The sequence below is a fragment of the Python bivittatus genome, unplaced genomic scaffold (genome assembly GCF_059951505.1).
Source record: "Python bivittatus isolate LINGU-HERP-01145 unplaced genomic scaffold, Pbiv_v1 ctg000330_np1212, whole genome shotgun sequence".
NCBI classification, from domain to species: Eukaryota; Metazoa; Chordata; class Lepidosauria; order Squamata; family Pythonidae; genus Python; species Python bivittatus.
In genome coordinates, this window is record NW_028277058.1 from 34,074,053 (window position 1) to 34,094,849 (window position 20,797).

The 20,797-nt window shown below is 39.6% G+C and overlaps 1 protein-coding gene across 3 annotated transcripts in view; it reads left to right on the forward strand.

The window, feature by feature from the left end:
- ATF7IP (activating transcription factor 7 interacting protein) overlaps positions 1–20,242 on the forward strand; it is a 103,753-nt gene extending 83,511 nt beyond the window's left edge. For all 3 annotated transcript variants that reach the window (XM_007427708.3, XM_007427707.3, XM_025166346.2), the window contains 5 exons: positions 3,764–3,842; positions 8,657–8,818; positions 16,840–17,025; positions 18,369–18,481; positions 19,121–20,242. In XM_007427708.3, the coding sequence (XP_007427770.1) occupies positions 3,764–3,842; positions 8,657–8,818; positions 16,840–17,025; positions 18,369–18,481; positions 19,121–19,537 (957 nt within the window). In that variant the 3' untranslated portion in view covers positions 19,538–20,242. The remainder of the gene's footprint in view (positions 1–3,763; positions 3,843–8,656; positions 8,819–16,839; positions 17,026–18,368; positions 18,482–19,120) is intronic.
- The last annotated feature ends 555 nt before the right edge of the window (positions 20,243–20,797 follow it).

Here is a 20,797-nt window from a genome sequence, read left to right on the forward strand (position 1 = left end):
GCTTGCAATTTGCACACTTCCCTGCTGGCATCCCACAAGCAAAGTCAGCGGGGAAGCTGGTAGAAAGTCAGAAGTCATGGTAATGTGAGGTCCTTGCTTAATGACCCACAGTGATTTGCTTAATGACAGTAACCGGGGACTGCCAGAATTACCATTGATAAGTGACATGATCACATGACATTGCACTTTATGGCCACATCACTTAGCAATGGAAATTCTGGTCCCAATTACCATTAAGTGAGGGCTCCCTGTAGTCTATTCTGTGCTCACTGGGCTTTCTCGGGCTTTTTGTTACTACTCTACATATTTCTTGTTCTGGGCTTGGTAATGGTATAAATCTGTATTTTTGCTTGTTCCTGTTTGCACTGCTGTCTTAAGTGATTTTTCTTGTGCATGCCAAGTAAAAGTTATTGAAAATTTCAATTGGTGTTTACTCTGATTACACTAAGAACACATTTTGTAGCAATTGCAATATTGAAACTGAATTCTGAGTCATTTTGAAGGTGGTAGGAGCTATTCTTAAATTTAAATAGATAATTCTATACTAGATCAACGTATTATACCACATAACTGAATGTTTAGATTGCTAGGAATGGTTATAAAAACAAATGTGTGGTTTTCTCTCTCTGAAATCAGTTTCATTTTTATAAGCATATTAGATCGTCATCGTTTCAGAGATACTACCTTACCTAAACAGAGAAACAGAATGACCAAGGATAAAAAAGCAGTGGGAGTGTGAGCAACTTATGACTTGCTGCCAGCTTCCCCTTTGATTTTGCTAGTGGGAAGCTGGCAGAAATCTCCCTCCCTCCCTCCCTTCCTTTCCATATATAAGTTTGTACCATTTGTCCTCCCCTCACAATCCTGCAGAGAGGCCCAGTGAAGCTGCCTCCTCCCCCTCTTCCTCCTCCTCTGACCCACGGAACTGCCTGCCACTTTGCTGGGGGGAGGTGGAACCAAAGGAGCTGTGGACTGTGAGGAAAACTCCCCCCACTCCCCATTCCAGTGTGTCCCCAAGGCCCCCTTCCTCGAAGGAGGAAGAAGGCTCACCCATTGACCACTGGCACCCCCAACCAGCTCTACCTTGCCAGTAGGCATTTGAGTCACTCCCTTGTCCTTTCCTCACTGCCAACTGCCATTAAGAGATTTCAGATTTCTGCCCGATTTCCAAAGCAGCCAATCGCCACTTGCCTGTCAGGCCTTGCTGCCAGCTGATTGGGTGCAGAAGACAGGGGGAAGAGGTCAGGAATACGCTCATAATGATCTCAGGACCTGGGCTGACTCGCAGTGCAGTGCTGAAGGAGCCACAAATTTCCCAAATTTCAATCCCACATGTGTAATGGGTCCCAGAATTTGGATGCATTCTGTAAATTAACCCATTTGAGGTATCTTGGTTCAAAAATTCTTGCCCTATGACACACCGTTTCACCCAGTTGAATGTTAGAGACACAAGAATTTTAGTAGTATATAAATAGTCTGAGCTCCTTTCAAAATTATTTCATGCTACTGTGCTTTGTAATTGTAGAAAAGTATTTTTGTTTTCAATTTCTATGGTGTCTGCTGTTTCTGTATTAAAATGTATAGAGTACTTTAACATTCTTTCTAAAACAACCTCACAGTATTATAAACATGGATATTTATCACTTTTACCTGATTTTTTAATGTTGGAGCCAAACCACATTGTGTTGTAATTGTAACAAACCAGTTGCAATGTTTTAGAACTGTATAGTCATCCTAAAATATTTACTCGAAACTATCATGGTAATAAAAAAAAATAAAGTGGAGCGTTCTAGAATACAAAATTAAATTGGCTACTCTTTTCTAAGTTTTTACCATTTTGAAATATGTCACTATTTATCAAGACTTTTGCAAGGCCTTTGCTGTCCTTCAAGGCATTTATTCTAATTTTAATATTGCTGGTGCTTAATCTTAATCTATTTTTCTGGTGAATTTTTAAGATTTTATTATACAGGTGAAACTCGAAAAATTAGAATATCGTGCAAATGTTCATTTATGTCAGTAAGGCAACTCAAAAGGTGAAACCAATATATGAAATAGACACATTACATGCAAAGCGAGATATGTCAAGCCTTACTTTGGTATAATTGTGATGATTATGGCATACAGCTTATGAAAACCCCAAATTCACAATCTCAGAAAATTAGAATATTACATGACATCAATAACAAATAGAACAATATCGGACCTCTGCAAAGTATAAGCATTCATATGTACTCAGTACTTGGTTTGGGCCCCTTTTGCAGCAATGACTGCCGCAATGCGGCGTGGCATGGATGCTATCAGCCTGTGGCACTGCTGAGGTGTTATGGAAGAGCAGGATGCTTCAATAGCGGCCTTCAGCTCCGCGGCATTGTTCGGTCTCATGTCCCTCATCTTTCTCTTGGCAATGCCCCATGGATTCTCTATGGGGTGCAGGTCAGGCGAGTCTGCTGGCCAATCAAGCACAGTAATCCCATGGTCATTGAACCAGGTTTTGGTACTTTTGGCAGTGTGGGCAGGTGCCAAGTCCTGCTGGAAAATGAAGTCAGCATCCCCATAAAGCTCGTCTGCAGAAGGAAGCATGAAGTGCTCCAAAATCTGGTAGACGGCTGCGTTGACCCTGCACTTAATGAAGCACAGTGGACCAACACCAGCAGATGACATGGCTCCCCAAATCAACACAGACTGTGGAAACTTCACATTGGACTTCAAGCATCGTGCATTGTGTGCCTCTCCATTCTTCCTCCAGACTCTGGGTCCTTGGTTCCCAAATGAGATGCAAAAGTTGCTCTCATCAGAAAAGAGGACTTTGGACCACTGGGCAACAGACCAGTTCTTTTTTTCTGTAGCCCAGGTAAGACGCTTCTGACGTTGTTTGTTGTTCAGGAGCGGCTTGACAAGAGGAACACATTTGAAGCCCATGTCCAGGATCCGTCTGTGTGTGGTGGCTCTTGATGCACTAACTCCAGCCTCAGTCCACTCCTTGTGAAAGTCCCCAACACTTTTGAATGGCCTTTTCCTGACAATCCTCTCCAGGCTGCAGTCATCCCTGCTGCTTGTGCACCTTTTCTACCACACTTTTCCCTTCCACATAACCTTCTAGTGAAGTGCTTTGATACAGCACTTTGGGAACATCCAACTTCTTTTGCAATTACCTTTTGGGGCTTTCCCTCCTTATGGAGGGTGTCAATGATAGTTTTCTGCACAACTGTCAGGTCAGCAGTCTTTCCCATGCTTGTGATTCCTACTGAACCAGCCTGAGAGACCATTGAAAGGCTCAGGAACCCTTTGCAGGTGTTATGGATTCATTAGCTGATTAGAGTGGGACACTTTGAGCCTAGAATATTGAACCTTTTCACACTATTCTAATTTTCTGAGATTGTGAATTTGGGGTTTTCATAAGCTGTACGCCATAATCATCACAATTATACCAAAGTAAGGCTTGACATATCTCGCTTTGCATGTAATGCGTCTATTTCATATATTGGTTTCACCTTATGTCATTTACTGACATAAATGAACATTTGCACGATATTCTAATTTTTCGAGTTTCACCTGTATTGCATCAAATTAGTTGTACTAGAATTATGTCCATTAAAACTAATGGTATATTTCAGTAAAGAGAAATTAAAATCCCATGGATCTCAGTGAGAATAATTTATGTTGTTTTTAGCAATCTTAAAAGGGAGTTGACAAACATGTTATAAATAATGGGTATGGTGGTAATTTTTTCTTAGTTTGTTTTGTTTTTTTCATTTTCCAGACTGGAAAGGCTACAGGAGGTATTGCAGCTGGAGTAATTGATCTCACGCTGGATGATGAAGATGATGGTTCTTCTCAAGGTAACAGAGAAGATATGCCTGGCCAAAGATAAGATTAAGATTTGGTTAATAGAGCTAATAATGGGCTATGTTGCAACATCTGAATTTTGGAAGCTGTTATAATCAAAGATAAACATTATTTGTTAATTAGAATGATTTCATTATAAAACACTATTAAAAACTGGGTTAGTTTTAAAAGTTCATGATAACACCTAATGCATTCTTATGACTGCAGCCCATGGATGTTTACACATTCATAAATTTCTTTGCCCAAGGTGTTATTAGACATATTTACTGTTAAGTGCTATGATAGACCAAAGATTTGGACTATCTTTGTAAAAGACTAAAAGAATGTTTTTTAAAAATATGGATCAATGTAAGATGCAAGTTCCATTTTAATTGTTTAGTATAATTCTGCGTAATGAACTGTACAGAACCATTTTTGACTACAGCGCTGTTCTTACATGTGGTTACTCTTGAAATGTGGACAGAAATTGCAATTGGTACAAAATAGTCAGGCTTTTGAGCAATGTAAGGAATGAGGATGATATAATGCCTGTACAAAGCCTGGCCACTAGTTGCTTACTAGACACAATTTAAAGTTCTGGCATTGAGTTTTAAAATCCTAAATAGGACTTGATTATCTGTCATACTGCCTCCTATCATGAATTGGCCAACAGAGAAAAGGAGGGAGTGGCAACCCAAGATAAGGAAGAGAAGGTTAGGGAACACCTGGCTACCATAAACAAACTTAAGAGTCCAGGACCAGAATAGTTACATCCAAGTTTTGATAAAGCTTGTGGAGATCTTTTCTGTTATCTTTGAGAAATCATGGAGAACAAATATAATACCAAAAGACTGGAGTAGGGCTATTTTTGTTCCTATCCTCAAAAAGGGGAAACAGAAGACCCAGGTAACTACAGACTGGTCAGCTAGATTTCATTTCCAGGCAAATTCTTGAACAGATTATTAAGCAGTTGGTTTGTGAGTATTTAAAAAATAATACATTGCTTGGCAGGAACCAGCATCGGTTTATCAAGAATAAATCATGCTAAGTCAACCTAAACACCATTTTTGATAGAGTGACCAGTTCAGGAATGCAGTGGACATAGTGTACTTTGACTTCAGCAAACCATTCAACAAAGTCTCCTGTGGAGATTCTAGTGGAGAAGGTAACAAAAGGTTAACAGGACTATGCTGCCATTAGATGGATACAGAGATCGTTGAACAGTCATACCTAAGAAGTGTACGTCAATGGATCTGTATTAAGTTAGAAGTGTCAGGTGAAGCACCAGGCCTTTTACTATTCAGCATATTCATAAATGACTTGGATGAGCAGTTAGAAAGTATTCAGTTTGCAGACAGCACAAAGATAAGGAGGATAGCATATACATTAGATGACCATTTCAACATTTGGGAGGATCTTGACAAGGTAGAACAATGGGTAGAAACTAGCAAGGTGAATTTTAATAGAGACAAATGCAGAGTCTTACATTTGGGTAGAAAAAATCAAACGTGTGAATATAGGATGGAAGGGCACACTGAGCAGCAATACATGCAAAAAGAATCTGGATGTGTTGGTGGATCACAAGTTGAAGATGAGCCAACATTGTGATGCAGCTACAAAAAATCCAAATGCTATCCTGCATCAAAAGAAGAATAGTGTCAAGTTCAAAAGAAGTTATGGCTCCTCTCTGTTCTGTGTTGGTTAGACTGGACCTGGAATATTGCATCCATTATGAGACATGCATTAAGGAAGAACATTGACATATTGGAACATGTCAAGGAGAGCAGCCAAATCATTAAAGGGCCTGGAAGGGAAACGTTATAAGGAATAGTTGGAGAAATTGTTTAGGCTGGAGAAGAGAAAAGGAGGTATGACAAATATCAGCAAGTATCTCAACAGCTATTTTGTAAAGACAGGCAGAATTGTTCAAGAAGACATAACAAGAAACAATGGGTTTTAATTACAAGGAAATTACAAATTTTGATTGGACATAAAAAAGCCAACAAGAGCTTTTCAAAACTGTCTGCCATGGGAAATACTGGACTCTACTTCAGTGGAATATTTAAGCAGGTTCCCTAAGGAGATTATGTTTGGCTCCAACTCTCCCAGTATTTAAGAAGATAGTAACAACAAATCTTTTTCATCAAGCTTTTAGTTTTGGTTTTGATTTTAATTGTGTGAATTTTGTTATGGACACAGCATTTTTGAGGTCTTGGAGGAGAGTACAACTGTCATATATCCTTGAACAAAGAACAGTATGCTCTTTTTTATCTGGGATGGTTATCCTCTTCAGGAGGGATGTGCATATGGAGAGGTGAGAGAGGAGGGGGATACACTCCTAGCCAGCCAAATCAACCATGAACATTTATGGGATGTCCACAGCCAGAATATATTTGCATATACTGCTGCCATACAGCTTTTATATTGCCCCTTTGGAGATTTCCAAAGACCTAGTCCAGCAGCTTGTCCGTATTCACTTATGTTTTCTTAATATCAATGGGTATTCTCCAGAGCCTGATTTAACACTCTGCCATTTGACTGCTTCCTTATTATTTGTTTGTTTGTTTAACTTACATACTATTCCATTTCTGGAGACTTTAGAAGGCAGGTTTCATAAAATCTCAGTTTCCCAGAGATTCTGCCTATGTGAATCCGGTGAGATTGAGTCAGTCGAACATATTCTACAATGCTGGCAATTTTACTCTGCTGCTTGGATTAGTTAGCCTTTATTACAAAATTTTCCGAGTCAGTCAGATGAATTTTATATCAATTCATTTTAGCTGACAGAGTCTCTGAGTCCAAAAAAAGGCAGGTATAAATTAAAACATAAATTTAAAAATAGATAAAAAGTGGGAAAGGAAATATCATAGATAGCAGAGGTGTTAAAAAATGTCAGTTGACTTTTTGTTCACATTTCATGTTCTCTCTATGGTGTATTGAAGCAGGAATCTACCTAACTCGTTGCAACAAGATGTTTCCTATGCATGTAACCTAAAATATGTATCTCAGATAGGAGAAAATGTGTTACATATTACATTATTTTATGTAGAGAGAGGGAGAGAGAGAGATTTACACACGCATGCATGCATGCATACTATTTGGAAGCTGCCCAACTCCCGATGAATCCTGGCAGCGTACAGTTAAAAAAGCAGGAAATGTACAAAAAAAAGGAAAAAGAAGAAATCATGAGTGGCTGGAAAACAAACTTCTAAACAAAAACCCCATCCAGAAGGGGCTCAAGCATCACTCCCACCCAAAGCCTGGGAAAATAGCCAGGTTTTTATTGGCTTTCTGAATGTCACCAGAGGGAGCCATCTGTATCTTTGGTTGGGGAGAGGGAGGCAGTATTGTTCCAAAGCACAGGTGCTACAACACAAAAGGCATGCCTCCTGCATCCCACAAGATGACAATGCTTAATTGAAGCACACCCACCCTGCCTGATCTCACCAGAAACAGAGAGGTGGTACCTCAAATAACTAGGCCCTATGCCATGAAGAGCCTTATAGGTGATAACCAGTACCTTGAATCACACCTAGAAGCCAACCAATAACAGGCACACCTCACAGAGCGATGGGGTCACATAAGCATAATGAGGCATGCCCATCGTTGTTCATGCCACTCCATTCTGGGCCAGCTGTAGCTTCCAAGAGGTCTTCAAAGGCAGCCCCATATAGAGTGCATTACAGTAATTCATGAGGCAACTGACTGTCTAAATGAGGTGAGCAACTCTCTGAGGGCCTCCTGTTCCAGGAAAGGGTACAAGTAGCACACTAGAGACACCTGTGCAAAGGCCGTCTTGGCCACAACTGCTACCTACTCTTCAAGTAGGAACTGTAAGTCCAAAGATGGCCCCCAAATGAGGAAATGCAATCCCTTCAAGGCCAAAAATAGAAAATACCAAGGCCCAGAGTGCCCAAATATCTGCAGCCACTTGGTCTTGTCTGGACTGAGCTGAGTCTGTTCCTCCTTATCCAGACCCACACAGTCTCCAGACACTGGGACAGGACTTTGTCAGCATCTCTTGGTTGGCCTGGGATTGAGAGGTATAGTTGAGGTATTATCACTGACTCCAAATGGACAAATTACCTCTCCTAGTGGTTTCATGTAATATTAATAAGGGGTAACACCATTGAACCCTGAGGTAACCCACAAGTAAGGGACTGTGAACTCAATCTCTCTCCCTTGCCAATTGACACCAACTGAAGCTGGCCACAAAGAAAAGAGAACCACCGCATAATGGTACCCCCTACTCCCAAGCTTTGCAGCCGATCCAGAAGAACACCATAATTGATGGTATCAGAATTGACTGAGAGATCAAGGAGCACAATAAATGCACTATCCCCATCCTGATCTGCCACAGTTCATCAGCAAATGTGACCAGTGCTGTCTCTGTACTGAAACTCGGCCTGAAGCCCAACTGAAATGGGTCCAGATAATCCATCTGCTTCAGGATCCTTTGGAACTGAAGCCCAATCATCTTCTCAACAATTTTCACTAAAAAGGGACAAATTCATACTTTTCATCTGGCAAATTCCTCCTCCTTTTTTCTATTCTTACAGATTAATAATGGTGTTATCTAATGTGAATGGCAATATTTCTGTCAGATAACCCTGACAGATCCCAGTTATCATTCATAGCATGTGAGAATATTTGTGGCATAGAAGATCGAAGGAGGCCAACACACTATGCAGAATAATAAGAATACATATCTTTATCATTGTGTAGAAATGTTAACAAATTGATTAAGAAATATTCTGCAGGAAACGATTTGCAATGGAACAGTAGTAGACATTTTTCCAGGTATTGTTATCTGTTTTTCCTTAAACAGACGGCAAAAAACAAAACCAGAACCAATCTAACACATCTGGAATAGGCCTATCAGCCCCATCTGTTGCTCGTCCCTTACATCCAGCACAGACAAGCCCTCTCCAACAAGCGGGTGTGCCAACAAGTGGCCTGTCACAAACCACCATACATGTTCTCCCCACAGGTAATATTTTTTTTAAAAACAGTAAATGCTTTCGAAAGCTTTCTGTTGAGCACCATTGTTGAAGAAAAGCATTATTCAACTGTTAGTTGTTTGGGACAATAGTTATTGTGTTTCCCTGAAGCAGAAATTACTTTTTCCAGTTAACTTAAAAAGAATGGTCATATTTGATTTGTTAAGAATTCACTAATGCTGGCAGTTGAGTCTTTGTTTATTAATTTTCCTTGGTGGAGTGGGAATAACTTCTCTTACATTCAGAACTGTTTCCCTTTTGAGTAAGTATCATTTTTTTGTTTGTTGTTTTTGCATTCAGACCAAATGTATATCCTTATATATAGCTGTAAGTACATGCTTACATTGATTTTAAGTGAATGATAGATCATTATAGAAAAATAAAAATTTCAAAACAGTTAATTGTCCTAGTCCTGTTCAGATAATAGTGTTTCCAGCTCATTTGGAAACTTTCACATGTATGTAAAACCTCACCAGCTGCAGATAGATATGCTGTACCCATGGCTCTTTATTGAAATCTCAGTCGTAACTTGGAGAGGGAAGCAGCTGTTCACTCCTGTTTCTGTATTCAGTTCTATGTCCAGATGCATCACCTGAACAAGACTTTTTGGGATACAGTTTTTGCAAGCAATCTTAGGAATCTAGAAATAGAGGACACTTCATTGTGACCTCTGTGTGTCTCATACATGGGGTTTGTACCTGCATAGAAGTCTCACCCGATTCTTTGGAGCAGAGATTATGGATGAGACGCCGATCCCATTGAACATATCTAGAGGCTTAGATCCATTTTCTCTTAAGCTTTTTTTAACTGCTGAAGCAGTTATAAACCTGGAAATAGCTCACTTACTCCATTATGTTTTGAACCTTGCAGCTTATTTCTTCATCTTCCTTCTCCATTGTCATATTATCTCTTAGAAAAATTCTTACATATTTCATTCTGGAGGTCCAGCAAGCTGTAGTATTGCTTTCTCTATCATAGCTGTGGCCTATGGTCTCCTCCAAAGCTCTGCTTCCAAAAAGGTGCACATTGTTTTTGCCTTTTCTGCCTTGGAAATGGTTATATTGTAAATATCTGTACACTACCAGACTTTGGGATGAAGCAATTGGTCACTAAGTCTTTATGCTCAGTCTTGGAAGAAGACACTATACCTTTCATCAACACCAGATGCTTTGAATTCAGTTTTGATTTCTTCATATTTGGCCCTCACAATGACTCACCTAACAGGCCCACATCTGTACCGAGAACATGCCATACCCTATCAGTCTCTTAAACAACTGAGAAAAGAAGGAACTTACCCACCTATCTGGGTCCTTCCAGTGATATCTTCGTTGACTGAACTGTTTCACGCAGTATACTGTCACTGAAAAAGAAGAAAAAGATATTGTGATCTTCACTCAAATGGATTACCACTCAAACAATGGCCTCAGTTTCATCACAACCACCATTGGCATTACCACATACAATTAGTCCTTCGTTAACGACAGCAATTGGGACCAGAATTGTCATTAAGCAATGCGGTTGTAAAGTACAGTGTCACATGACTGCACCACTTAGCAATGGCAGTCCCAGTTGCTGTTGTTAAGCAGGGGACTGTGCAGGTTGTTAAGCAAGGATCTCGTGTAACTGCAATTTCCAACTTTCTGCCAGCTTCCCTATTGACTTTGCTTGTGGGAAGCCAGCAGGGAACAACAGAAATCATGATTACGTGACCGTGGCTTCCTGCGACATAATTGCAAGCTGGTTGCTAAGCACCCAGATTGCAATCACATGACCACAGGGATGCTACAACAGCCAGAACTCTTAAGGACCAATCATAAATCCCCCTTGTTTGGCACCATCACAAGTTTGAACAGTTGCTGAACAAATGGATGTAAGCTGAGGACTACTTGTACATAGTGCCAGTCTTGCTTCTGCTACCATTGCCACTGATCCTTAGTTTATCTGGCATTTCTTGGATTAAATGCTGCTTTTACCACAGCCAGAAATATAAGATTTAGGAATTCATGGATTCCCCCACATCAGAAGGGAAATTGGGGACATACACTTCCCATAGTTCCAAAGCAGTCCTCTGTGATCAACAACAGGCTTTTACAGGCCCGCTCTGATGGTTAGATGCTGCAGACAGTGATTACCCAGCAATCTTGTCTCATCTGCTTCTGACTTCTTTTAGGAAAGTCTGATACAGAGATTGGGATGATCATCCTTCTCAATGTTCCTGCTTGCCATTGTGGGTTTGGAACTAATATTCCCCAATTCAAAGAAAGCCTCTAATGATTTCAAAGCCACTACTGTGATTTGTGCCATAAGCAAAAGGAGATACATACTCACTGATAAGTAAAAAAAGTCAGAATGGACTTGTAGGCCTCCATTGCTCAGATCTTTACTGTGGCCAGCTTAAGCATAAGCACCAGCAGTTGGATCAGCCTCACTAACTACTTTGCCTCCAGATGCCCTAGTGAGTCATACCTCTGGTTATATACAGTTTATTCTGAGATGTAATGGGCTTCTCAAGGACTAAGAAAGATGATGGCAGTTTGCAAAATATTATAGTGCTGAACATCTGTACATTCCTCCTGTATCAGGGAAGCAGGAAACAACCTCCCCACTGCTTCAAAAGATAGCAAGAAAATCAAAGAATCCTGGTCCTAACAAAGTTAGTGATAGGGCATTAAAGTACACATATCCAGTTTCCATCATTAATGTCAAGCCCTTAGCAGCCACTCACAACTAAGAAGACAAGATTCTCACAAAGTCTAGAAGCCAGATTTATTGGGGAAAAAAAATCATTAGCAGTCTACTATATCAACAAAGGAGAGTATAGTCATATTCTCTTCTGTTTTTTATAATACAGTTCCAGGGCTGGAGCATTTCACACAGAAAAAATGGCTATAAATTAGCCTCAGTTCCAAAGGAACCTAGAAATGGATCCTCCACGTGGAAATACAGGTAGTCCTCGTTTAGCGACCATTTGCAGCTATGACAGTGATGGAAAAGTAACTTTGCAACCAATCCTTGCATTTACTTTGCAGGTCCATAAAGCAAAGGAAAGCTGAAGATCATAAGCACAATCGCAATTTCACTTAGCGACTAAGTTGCTGGTCCCAGTTGTGGTCGCAAAATGAGGGCTACCTTTAACTTCTGTTTTATTCAGGCACTGTGGAAAACCATTGATCTCTTCACTCCCCCCCCCCCCCCCAATATTCAGTACCAATGTTTTGCAGGCAGCAATTTATAGTCACTGTAAGGTGCGTTTTTGTACAGGTGATTAGACCACCTTTTATATACTTCCCAATCCTACTCTTTTTGTTCAAATTTTTAATTTTTCAATTGTTTATTAACAAACAGTAATTCAGTTGTGATAACACAGGTGAAAGGAAAAAATACATGTATGTATGTGCATTAGAGAGTGATAAAAAATTAATTTTTTTAAAAGCTACGTGTACTATTGAGATACACTTAACATAGTCCTTTAAATCTATACCAACACAATGTTCCATCTTCCCATTTCTAAGTAAAAAGGCTTTTCAAAAATCAACAAACCATGTCTCTTGAATCCTCATCTTTAACATCTGCAGGGTTGTTTACTTTACACCTTTGTAGAATGATTCTTTTAGCCAGTCTTGAAAGAACCAAAATTCTTCATAGAATGTCAAGTTCCATATTTTTTGGAATATAATTCAGTGTCACGTTTACATCTTTAACAACATCTTTCCCCAAAGTTGTGTTAACATGTAAGCAAACCTAAGACCAGAAAGGGGCTGTTAAACAACCCAACCACATTATGTAAATCAGAGCCCTCAAATGTATTGCTGCGTCATGAGAAGTCCGATATCCATCCTTTGCAAACATTATTGGGGAGGCTATTAAACACAATAAAACATTTTATGATTAATTAACTTCATCCCAAAGTCATATTTTACGTTTGTTAAACGTTGAGCCCAAGATTGGCTCTTTCAGTTCCTTATTCCAGAGAGTATATGTGTTACCAATATTAACCTTTGTCATATTCTTTAATTTTACATAAAATTGAATGACACTTTTACTTCAAATATAGCATCTCCTAAACATCCAAGTATTTGAGGTGCCTCTGAAGCTGATAAAGCATCTAGACCATACATGTTTCATTAAATATATTGCTGAACAGATTATTTAGTTAAGTTAGTATATAACCTCTCAGAATCCTTAAAATACTCATTGCTAATCAGTTGGTTCAAGGTAGTACTCCCTTGTTCAGCCCAGAACTTCAATAAAATGCACACACGCACACCATATTCAGGTTTGGATTACTTCATAACATAATTTTTTCATGTGACTGTGGTTAAAATTCATTATTAATGCCCTACTATTCATATCAAAAGTCCTCCACAGGTTAACTTGATCCTAAGACACTATATCATCATATCATGAGAGTGGACTAAGCCATCCTGGTTCACAACTCTCCTGCAGATATCCAGGGGACTGGTGTTGCAGCTCCTTCACTGGAAAGATCTTCTGTCCCTGGAGGTTAGGACAACATCCCTATCAAAGAACATTGCAAAGCTATTGTACTTACACCCTCTGCAGGAAAATGCTACACAGGAAAGTGTTTCCATTTCTTTAACTTCATAGCCCTGCTTAATACCAACAAGAATTCCTGCCAAACCTACATTGTACTTAAATTCTTTCTCTCCCTAAGCATCCTTTTTCTGCCTTCCTGTGCCTCTCTTGTATTAAATTAAACATGACAACAGTCTCAGTGAACCTTAGCCTTCTTAATGGATATTCCATCTTTTTGCACCCTTTAATGCCTGAACAAAACATATCCTCCACCGAAAGCTCCCACAGTCTACCAGATTCTCTGTATGGAGAGATCATGCTTGATTTAGACAACAGATGCTTGTACACCATTACAGATTGAAAATCCATACATAAACAGATGTTTCCTTCAAGAGAACCATACTGCCTTTGGTTCTCTCCTAAAGAGCACCACTCACCACCTAAAATAAGCTTGGTACTCTTCCATAGTTGTGATTATTTTATTCATAGAGACTATGATGAAGAACAGATAACTTGTCTCTTAAGTGATTCATTGAATGATCAGCTTAACATGACAACATTGTACATTGTACATTGAGACAACTCACCTACAGTGGGGCAAAAAAGTATTTAGTCAGCCACCAATTGTGCAAGTTCTTCCACTTAAAAAGATGAGAGAGGCATGTAATTTTCATCATAGGTATACCTCAACTATGAGAGACAAAATGGGGGAAAAAATCCAGAAAATCACATTGTCTGATTTTTAAAGAATTTATTTGCAAATCATGGTGGAAAATAAGTATTTGGTCAATATCAAAAGTTCATCTCAATACTTTGTTATATATCCTTTGTTGGCAATGACAGAGGTCAAACCTTTTCTGTAAGTCTTCACAAGGTTTTCACACACTGTTGCTGGTATTTGGGCCCATTCCTCCATGCAGATCTCCTCTAGAGCAGTGATGTTTTGGGGCTGTCGCTGGGCAGCACGGACTTTCAACTCCCTCCAAAGGTTTTCCATGGGGTTGAGATCTGGAGACTGGCTAGGCCACTCCAGGACCTTGGAATGCTTCTTACAAAGCCACTCCTTCGTTGCCGGGGCGGTGTGTTTGGGATCATTGTCATGCTGAAAGACCCAGCCACGTTTCATCTTCAATGCCCTTGCTGATGGAAGGAGGTGTTCACTCAAAATCTCACGATACATGGCCCCATTCATTCTTTCCTTTACACGGATCAGTCGTCCTGGTCCCTTTGCAGAAAAACAGCCCCAAAGCATGATGTTTCCACCCCCATGCTTCACAGTAGGTATGGTGTTCTTTGGATGCAACTCAGCATTCTCTCTCCTCCAAACACGACGAGTTGAGTTTAGACCAAAACGTTCTACTTTGGTTTCATCTGACCATATGACATTCTCCCAATCCTCTTCTGGATCATCCAAATGCTCTCTAGCAAACTTCAGACGGGCCCAGACATATACTGGCTTAAACAGGGGGACATGTCTGGCACTGCAGGATTTGAGTCCCTGGCAGCATAGTGTGTTACTGATGGTAGCCTTTGTTACTTTGGTCCCAGCTCTCTGCAGGTCATTCACTAGGTCCCCCCATGTGGTTCTGGGATTTTTGCTCACCGTTCTTGTGATCATTTTGACCGCACAGGGCTCTGAGATCTTGCATGGAGCCCCAGATCGAGGGAGATTATCAGTGGTCTTGTATGTCTTCCATTTTCTAATTATTGCTCCCACAGTTGATTTCTTCACACCAAGCTGCTTGCCTATTGCAGATTCAGTCTTCCCAGCCTGGTGCAGGTCTACAATTTTGTTTCTGGTGTCCTTCAACAGCTCTTTGGTCTTGGCCATAGTGGAGTTTGGAGTGTGACTGTTTGAGGTTGTGGACAGGTGTCTTTTATACTGATAACAAGGTCAAACAGGTGCCATTACTACAGGTAACAAGTGGAGGACAGAGGAGCCTCTTAAAGAAGTAGTTACAGGTCTGTGAGAGCCAGACATCTTGCTTGCTTGTAGGTGACCAAATACTTATTTTCCACCATGATTTGCAAATAAATTCTTTAAAAATCAGACAATGTGATTTTCTGGATTTTTTTTTCTCATTTTGTCTCTCATAGTTGAGGTATACCTATGATGAAAATTACAGGCCTCTCTCATCTTTTTAAGTGGGAGAACTTGCACAATTGGTGGCTGACTAAATACTTCTTTGCCCCACTGTATATGTACTGTATGAATGCAGAGTTGACTGGTCAAAAAACCACAGTTGATTATTTGTTTTTCCGTGGCAGTATAATACTAGTTTATTTCTTATATTATAGTATTGCCCTTAAAAGACAATAAAATAACATTGGAGCTAAACCCATTTTATGCCTGCTAGAAACTTGTGGATCACTAGCACTTTTACAATTAAGCTGACTGTAGATTGCAGTAAAAACAAAAACACCAACAAATCCTCTTCTAAAATGCAGATGTGATTAGATTATTAAAACTTGTTTGACTCAATTTTTTTTTTTTTATATGGTTGGTTGCACAGTCAGCCAGATGTTTAGACTGGATTTGGTATTTTTATCCACCTATTGAGTCCTTCCCAGGGACCTGGGGTAGGCAGATACTGTTCTTTGATGGTGTCAAATGTATCGTCACAGGATGTAAGCCGTCCCAAGTAAAGCTGCCTTTGGCAATTGACTGATGGGTGATTTTGTCATTGCTAATGGTGTTCAAGTGATGCTCCAAATGTTTTGGGATTGCACCCAAGACACCTATCATTATTGGTACTATCTTTGCTTTCTTTTGCCACAATCATTCTACTTCTATTTGCATGTCTTTATATTTTGTGATTTTCTACAGTTCTTTCTCTTCTATTCTGCTGTCTCCAGGTATTGCAGTGTCCACTATCCAGATTTTTTGTCTTTCTTATCAACATTTGTTAAGTCTGGGGTGTTGTGTGGCAACACCCAGTCCCAGAGCACTATAGCTTCTTTGTTTCCTATTACTTTGTCTGTTTTGTGGTCTCATCAGTTCTTGCTTGCAGGCAAATGGTATTTCTTGCAGATATTCCAGTGCACCATTGTTGCTACTTTGTCATGCCATTGTTTGTAGTCAGTCTGTACTATCTTCTTGCAGCAGCTAACTAGGTGGTCCGATGTTTCTTCAGCTTCTTTGTAGCGGTGGCACTTGTTGTCTGTTGCTGTCTTCTCAATTCTGGTTTTATATGCATTTGTTCTTAAGGCTTGGTCTTTTGCAGCCAGAATTAGCCCCTCTGTCTATTCCACTATTCCAGCTGTATATCTAATGACTGGAATTGCCCAGGTGTTAATCGCCTTGATGGTATTTTTGCCACTGAGTTTGGATTTCAAGATCTTCTTCACTCTTCTGATGTATTCACTACTAATGTTCTTTTTGACTTCAGTGTGCTTGTCAGCCTGAAGGATGCCTAGGTATATTATTGTTGTTGTTATTGTTATTGTTGTTGTTATTATTTTGCTTATCTCTTAGCCCAGACAACTGTGAATGTAACACATCGCCCAGTGACTCAGGCTACTACTAGGCTCCCAGTACCAAGAGCTCCTGCTAACCATCAAGTGGTCTATACTACTCTTCCTGCACCATCAGGACAGAATCCTGTGAGAACCACTGTTATGCAGAATTCTGGTTTAAGGCAGATCAACCCACAAAGTTCAGGTACGAAGTCTTGTCAAAAATACATTTGGAAGCTGTGAACTGAAATTTATAATTATCAGCTGCTGATAAAAATCAAGATAGCCATGAAAATACTTTCAAAATTTGAGATAAATCTCAATTTTTGTTAAGGTAGTAATATTTTAAAAAACTTTTAACTAATTTCCAATGCAATAGTTTGCTAAGCAGTATGTATGATTAAATTTTATTTTGTAAGATACAGAGGTGATATTTGACATGCAAAAGACTTTAATGAAAAATATTTAAAATGTTTATAATGCAGATAGTATTATATATTCTTTATGTGTTGTTACAAACTTGTTAAGAGCATGTCGCCTTGCAACTTCATTCTAATAACTTTATTTTTAAATAGATTTTTATCTGTTTTTAAATAGATTTTTCTGTTATTGCTCCTGTCTGATTTCTTTAAAAATAATTGGTGTATTCCTAGGGTTACAACTGCCACAAGAACCTAGTATCTCACCTGGTAGATCATCACATTTTTGTTTCTCCAGAAATAATGGTGAATGTGCTTGATCAGATGTTTCCTCCATATTACATTATTCTTAGTGGTAATTTTCACAGATGTGAAAGTAGGCCCAAAGAATTTAATAAGAAATATGAATAAGTAAAATGATTTGCATGCTTTTTTTTATGATATGTGGAATGGCATTGATCATCCACATGTTGCCTTCTGACTTAACTGTGTTGCAGTTACTATCACCAGCACTGATTTCCTGAAAGTCCCGGTGACCATACAGATCTCTCAGTGCAGAAGCCATGGCAACAAACAGTCTGGCTTCTACATTTTGAAGAGTCAATGGTTGCTGGGCCATGGGTGACAGTCAGCAAGAGTTACAAGAATGGCACATCATGAGAGGACAGGAGAAAGTCACCAGAACTCATAATGTGCCACATTAAAATCTTTGGAAGGCCAGAGACTGCCCTTTTCAGATAATGAGCAACGAATCATTTTATCTCTGCATGAAACACTCATTCATACTCATTCAGCCAGTATGAAAGTACATAGGAAAGGGTTGATTCCTTCTTTGACATATGGTGCAGCAAAGGTTAACTTGCTGTCCAGACTAATGACGTTGTTTGTTCCAAATTCTTCCTTTTGATGGAAGGTAGGTTCAGCAACTCTTTATTTTTGATACTTCCCCTTGGATTCAAACATTGATATTTTGGTGGACCATTTAATTGGTGCATTGTTATATCTTGGTTAGAAAGAAGGGGGGGGTGTTTTTGTTTTTTTGTAGTCAGAATAGTATGTTATTAAAACAGCTTATAACAACTTTCCAAAAAGTAAGGCATAAATATGTTTATGCAAATGTCTTTTATAGGTGTGACAGTGCGAGTGCCTCAAACAGCAGCTTATGTTGTAAACAGTGGGTTAACTTTAGGATCTGGTGGACCTCAACTCACAGTACATCATCGGCCTCCTCAAGTACATTCAGTAAGTATATTTATCTGTTAAAATGAGTATTCAGGGAAAAAATTATATAACCACATGATCGTTTGATTGATTGATTATTTATGTCAAGCACGGTTCACTAATGTTTTAAAATTAATTGGGGGCAGTACTGTGAAAAGCTTTAATAGATAGTGGTGTGATGACCTCACTGAGTGGACAGGACTAGAGCCTACCTGGGTTTTGAGGGGGAAATTTAAATATATGTGCACACACATACACAGAGAAAAATGTGGTTATTTATTTTTGAGACCAGAAGTAAAAGATCCAGAGGCCACATGTGGGCCACAGATTATTCATTCTTATATAAGTTTCTGATAAATGTAGAAACACATTACTAGTTTGCTTGTAGTGCAATTCAGAGTGCTGGTTTTAATCTTTAAATCCTTAAATTGCTTGGAACAGAATAGCCTGCTTCTGTAATCTCTTTCCTCTGTAAGAACCCTACCAGTTCTCATTCTGTCTGAAGCCAGCCTTTTTGGTGGCTGCTCCCATTTTCTGGAATTCCTTATCACTTGACAAAGTGCATGAATTTTTAGCTATTGAGCAACTAATTCATGTAGTCTCTGAAATGATGAAGCAACTTCTTTGCCACCTTCACAGCAGCACTTCTCTTTCCCATAGGAGCCATTGCGGCCTGTACATCCAGCCCCACTGCCAGAGGCCCAGCAGCCCTCCCGCTTGCCTCCTGAAGCTGCCAACCATTCTTTGCCTCAGAAGCCACACCTGAAGCTAGCTCGAGTGCAAAGTCAGAATGGCATTGTGCTTTCCTGGAGTGTTTTAGAAGTGGACCGGAGCTGTGCCAGTGTGGATAGCTATCATCTATACGCATACCATGAGGACCCCAGTGCCACTGTACCCTCTCAGTGGAAAAAGATCGGGGAAGTAAAGGCCCTCCCTCTGCCTATGGCATGCACACTTACTCAGTTTGTGTCTGGCAGCAAATACTACTTTGCAGTTCGTGCTAAAGACATCTATGGGCGCTTTGGACCATTCTGTGACCCCCAGTCAACAGATGTGATTGCTTCCCAAAGCAGTTAAACTTAAGACTTTGAAAGCTTCCATTCTTGTGCCATGGTTGTGGCTTACTCTAGTTTTGGGTTTGTTCTCATGCATGAAACTCATTGTAAAATCTCCTCTGCAGAATTGTTTTGGACAGCTCTTTCTTACACTACAGAACTTACAACCAAAAGTGAAATAAATTCCTAGCCTCCAGTGAGAGAGCTTGTATTTCTGATGAAGTAGTTTCCTCACCTTCGCTCACAAGCCATTGCACCTAGTAAATAGTGAAATACAGAGTCTTGGGAATTTGGCTTCTTGCTGACATGTCTCATGTGGCCCACCAGAAATGTCAAGCATTGACACAAGGTCAGAATATTTCAGCAGCCAGGTTAGGAGGGAAGCCTGGATTCAGGTTTGTGCTTTCTTTGGTCCTAGAACAGTGATCAGTTGTACTTTACAAGGCATCACCTGCTTCCTAAAGGGCAATGGAAATCCATGATCAGTTCTTGAGAAATGTACATGGTTTGCTTATTGGAGTGAGAAAGGTTTCAGCTAGGTTTGTAGAGTATTTATCATCAGAACTCGGGAGTATTTTGAAGCCCACACTAAAGCCAGGTTTGTAGAAAATTTCATTTGCATTTTCAGTAGCTTCCTGATTCTCCTTTTATGGTCCTTCTCTTTTTTAAAAATAATTTAATTTGTGCCTTAAACAATAATTTCAAAAATAAATGCAGTCACACTTTCTGTGTTCCTCTTTCTTTGCCCTCCTTTCAAAATTCTGCTCTTTTGCAAACCCTAGAATGTTATAATCTCTCGTTGCAGATTCACTTGGCAAGTAACACCCAGGTTTTCTAATAATTCATGCCAATGTTTACATTACTTATTTAATTTAATCTGTGAAGATGCATCACTCTCACAATGTTTGGCTGCATCATGCTGTTCTTGAGAAGATGGTAGATGGCAGAAAAGAAGAAACTTCATTGTCTTAATAAACACACACCAATACCTAGAACTCTGTGTAATAATAACATTATGAAAACAAATGATCCTAATTCTATACTGGCTGGGTCAAGACAACAGAATAGATTCTCCACTTTTTCCAATTCAACAAAGCTAATACCCACTGCAAATACATAAGCCAACTTGACATGGAAATTGAAGAAAGGTGTACCATACTGTATTCCAGAGAAAAACAGGACATCTGGTTGATAATTCCTATTAGAGAGTGAGTGGCAACTCTTTTCATTGCATTGCCTGGCACCCTATTACTTCCTGTTGTGAAGCTGATAAGGTTGGACT